Source organism: Cnephaeus nilssonii (assembly GCF_951640355.1).
Source record: "Cnephaeus nilssonii genome assembly, chromosome: 13".
Lineage (NCBI taxonomy): Eukaryota > Metazoa > Chordata > Mammalia > Chiroptera > Vespertilionidae > Cnephaeus > Cnephaeus nilssonii.
Genome location: NC_137084.1, coordinates 18,898,349 through 18,902,329, shown reverse-complemented (window position 1 = coordinate 18,902,329; position 3,981 = coordinate 18,898,349). Strand labels below are relative to the sequence as shown.

General features: G+C 34.2%; 1 protein-coding gene across 1 annotated transcript; it reads right to left on the bottom strand.

Annotated features, from left to right (window-relative positions):
* Nucleotides 1–349: 349 nt before the first annotated feature.
* On the bottom strand, nucleotides 350–1,282 carry LOC307109733 (putative olfactory receptor 5AK3; the record flags this gene model as incomplete). The annotated part of the gene is made up of 1 exon (XM_079788600.1): nucleotides 350–1,282. The coding sequence occupies exon 1, from the start codon at nucleotides 1,277–1,279 to the stop codon at nucleotides 350–352; it is 930 nt and encodes a 309-aa protein (XP_079644726.1). The 5' UTR covers nucleotides 1,280–1,282.
* Nucleotides 1,283–3,981: the final 2,699 nt, after the last annotated feature.

Below are 3,981 nucleotides of genomic sequence, written 5' to 3'. Positions count from 1 at the left end.
TTCAGTTTTAAAATTAATTATATACAACACTGGAGTTTTCTGGTCTTTATGAACATAGCCAACATATTTGAAACAACTAAGTATTTTGTAAAGTCCATACACACTTCTTAATATTTTAAATAATTTCAATAAAGCCCTTCCTCATGGGTAGTATGAGATATGTTTCTCAAACTATACTTAAGGGAAAATTAGTCCCATGAGATGTTTATATATTTTTCACATTCTAAGAACTTATCTATTGAAAGAGGTAGCATTGTTTTAAGTTGTGAATGTGTTTCTAATTTCAAAACATTACACAGTGATCAAACATCTCTACTGGATGCCTTGATGTGCTGAATTGGGGTCCAATCTAGAGGATCTTTTTCCCTATCACTTTTAGAGCTTCCTTTACTTCCTTATTCCTCAAACTATAGATCAGGGGGTTCAACATGGGAATCATAATGCCATAACATATAGAAGCCACTTTCATATTCTCCTGGAAATTATTAGAATGAGGCTGTAGGTACATGTATGATAGGGTTCCATAGAAAATGGTGACTGTTGTCAGGTGGGAGGCACATGTGGAGAAGGCCTTTTTCCTCCCTGTGGTAGAAGACATCTTTAGGATGGCAATCATGATAGAGATATAGGAAAAGATGACAACCAGCACAGTGGACATCAAGTTAAATCCCACAAAGACAGCAAGTAGCCTAATGTTGATGTCAGTGTTGGAGCATGAGAGAGCGAGAATTGGTGGAACATCACAAAAAAAGTGGTTGATGGCATTGGACCTGCAGAAGGACAAAGAAAATGTAAAACCTGTGTGCACAGAAGCATTTATGGAGCCCATGACGTATGAACCAGCTACCAAGTGGATGCAGACTCTTCGGGACATGACAATGGGATAGTGAAGTGGGTTACAGATGGCCACATAACGGTCCACTGCCATAGCAGCCAGGAGGTAACAGTCACTGGTCGCAAATGTTGCGTAAACCAATAATTGCATAACACAGCCCCTGAATGATATTGATATATTTTCTACTATGAAGTTCTGTAGCATCTTGGGAGTGATAGCAGAGGTATAGCAGATATCAACGAAAGCCAAATGTTGTAGGAAGAAGTACATGGGTGTTCGAAGTCTGGAATCTGTCTTGATGAGCAGAATCATTCCGATATTACCCACCATAGAGGTCACATAGATGACTAGAAATACAACGAAGAGAGCATACTGAAACTTGTGTTGGGCACGAAGTCCCAGAAGAAAGAACTCAGTCACTTCAGTGCTATTTTCTTGGGTCATGGCTAGAAAGGACCAAGAGGAGGATAAAGAAAAGAAGGAAAATGTTTATGACTTAGTGAAAGAAGAAAACCTCTTGCATTTCATGTCACATTTTTTTGGTATTGGATTTTCAGACAAACATTCACAACAGGATTTATTGCTTAGTAAATAGTTCCTCTATTTTCTTGAGAAGAAACCACCCCAATAAAAGTGATAGCTCCGCCATACATTCATTTTCTAAAGATTTCATAGAAGACTGACCTCTAATATGTGTTATTCTAAGAAACATAAATTAAAACATGTTTTTACCAAATTAAACAGATATCCACATTTAATATTGTAAAGCAATATTAAAATAGGACTTTGAACCCTTTCAACAACCTATAGTTTTTCTCAGTTGTTCATCAGTTTAATCCCGGTTCAAACTCTTGAAATTTGTCCATGTGGAGATAAAGCAAAATGAAAAGAAAAAGAATTGGTTAATCTAGGTGAAGGGTATATCAGGATTCCTTGTAATATATTTTTAATTATTATGAAGGTTTTATATTTAAAAATCTAATGAAAAACATAGATTATAAAGATGTTTTCATATGGACAATGGCGAGAGTTTACCATCAAGAGTTGTGCACTGAAGATGCTTTTAAAGACTGTTATTCAGAAAAGAGGAATATACTCTCTGAAGAAAGTCTCAGAAGCAAAAAGAAAGGAGCTTAGACATTGAGAAACATATGGAAAAACAGGAATAAATAGAGACAGTATAACATAATAATAATATTGTCCATGTGGAAGTGATAAATTAAACATATCAGCAAAAATTAATATATTAAATTGGAGGGTTCATTATGTTTATCATGTTCTAAAATTCTTGTCCTTAGACTTTTACTTATATGCATATATTTTCAATAATTACAAAAGATAAAAATGATTTTTTTTAAGTTTAGGGGAATGAATGAAATTTTAAAGTCAACCAATCCAGATTAACACAGTAGAGGAGATGATATGAATAATAGAAAATACCAAGATAAATAGAAATCACCTGAGAAGGCATAAATAAATCAAAATAAATTTGTAAGAAAAATAAATATAAATGGACTAAACTCATCATTAAAATTCAAAGATTATCAAATTGGATTTTAAAATGATAAGTTGAGCCATGTGATTACATAATAGACAAACATTAAAAAGAAATTAAACAACTAATGGTTAAATAAATAATGTTATAGAAAACAATATAATATTATGCATTAGGAAAAATAAATTACAAGAACTACATTTCTTAACCCAAAACTTAGAAACATAATGCTGAGGAAAAGAGCTATTGACTGACTGATTACATTACATATACTACCAGGACTTCAATGGTATTGGTGGAATTTTATATCCACAGCTATTTGTTACATGTGTTCATTTTATATGTCGTGTGCCTTTTTATAATTGTTAACTATTTTTACATGTAGTTTACACCCATAGATTGTTGTTAAGCGCGTTACAGACATACCATCTCTCAGCAAGTCAAAATGCTGCCAGTTTTATTAACTTGAAGCCTTACCTTCTTGATAAGACATTAAAGAAACAAGAGTAGTACTATTTTAGGTGTTGGAAGAGGTAAATTAAGTCCAAAGGGAAAAAATAAATTGAGCATTTTGGGTGTTAAAAACAATGTTCAGAGACTTATGGTCTAAAATAGTGAATTAGTTATACCCACAGTCCTCAAGTTCAAATGTTATAGTGATTCTCTGTGACAAAGTCAGAGTGAATAGTGTCCAGAAGGAGATACAGACCAAATGCTGTTTGACTTTAGAGGAAAGATCTCATGTTGTTAGAAGAACCTTGCCAGAGAAACTTTCCTTGAAATAAGTAACTTTAAAATTGGATCTAGGAATATAAGTTGGAGATCTATATAGCCAGGGAAGGCAACGCCAAGCAGAGAAAGTACTTTGAACAAGGTAAGGGCAAGACACAATAGGGACTTACATTATATACACTTAAGGAGTGTTGCTCTAATTAGCAGCATTTTCTCTATTAAATCACAACAGGCTTTTCCTGTATCTCTTTTGGATATATTCTATTTTCCCCCAGCTTTCATATTGAGATGTAAGTGACATATAACATTGTGTAAGTATAAGGTGTACAATGTGATAATTTGATACATGGATCTATTGCAAAATGTTTAGCATGTTAAAGTTCGTTATTACATCCTTTACCTAACACAGTTGTTGTTTTGATAAGAACAAAAACTCTACTCTTACAGCACTTTCAAGTTCACAATACAGTGTTGTTAATTATAGTCACCATGCTGTACAATAGATCCCAGAACTTATACATCTTATTACTGGAAGTTTGTATCCTTTGACCAAGATCTTCTTATTTTCCTCACTCTCTGACCCCTGGCCACCACTGGTCTACTCAAAGATATTCTTAAGCAAAGTAAATCCTGAGTCTAGACCTGACTTCTCCCTTTCCCAAAGTGTTAGCTGGTAACTGAGATGAATAATTTCAGTTGCAAAACTTTTACTGAGCATTGGCAATATCTGAGACATTGTTTTAGGACATTGTTGAATGTCCCAAGTGCTCCCCACTCACCCTTCAGCAGCTCCTGCTACTGTTTCCACTTTTGAGTTTCTGGAGGAGGATTTTCTGAAGTCTGTAAAGAACCAAAGATAAAATTCCTGGTTTATTTTTCCAACTTCCAGGCATCGATTGTCCTTCCAGACACGATAGTG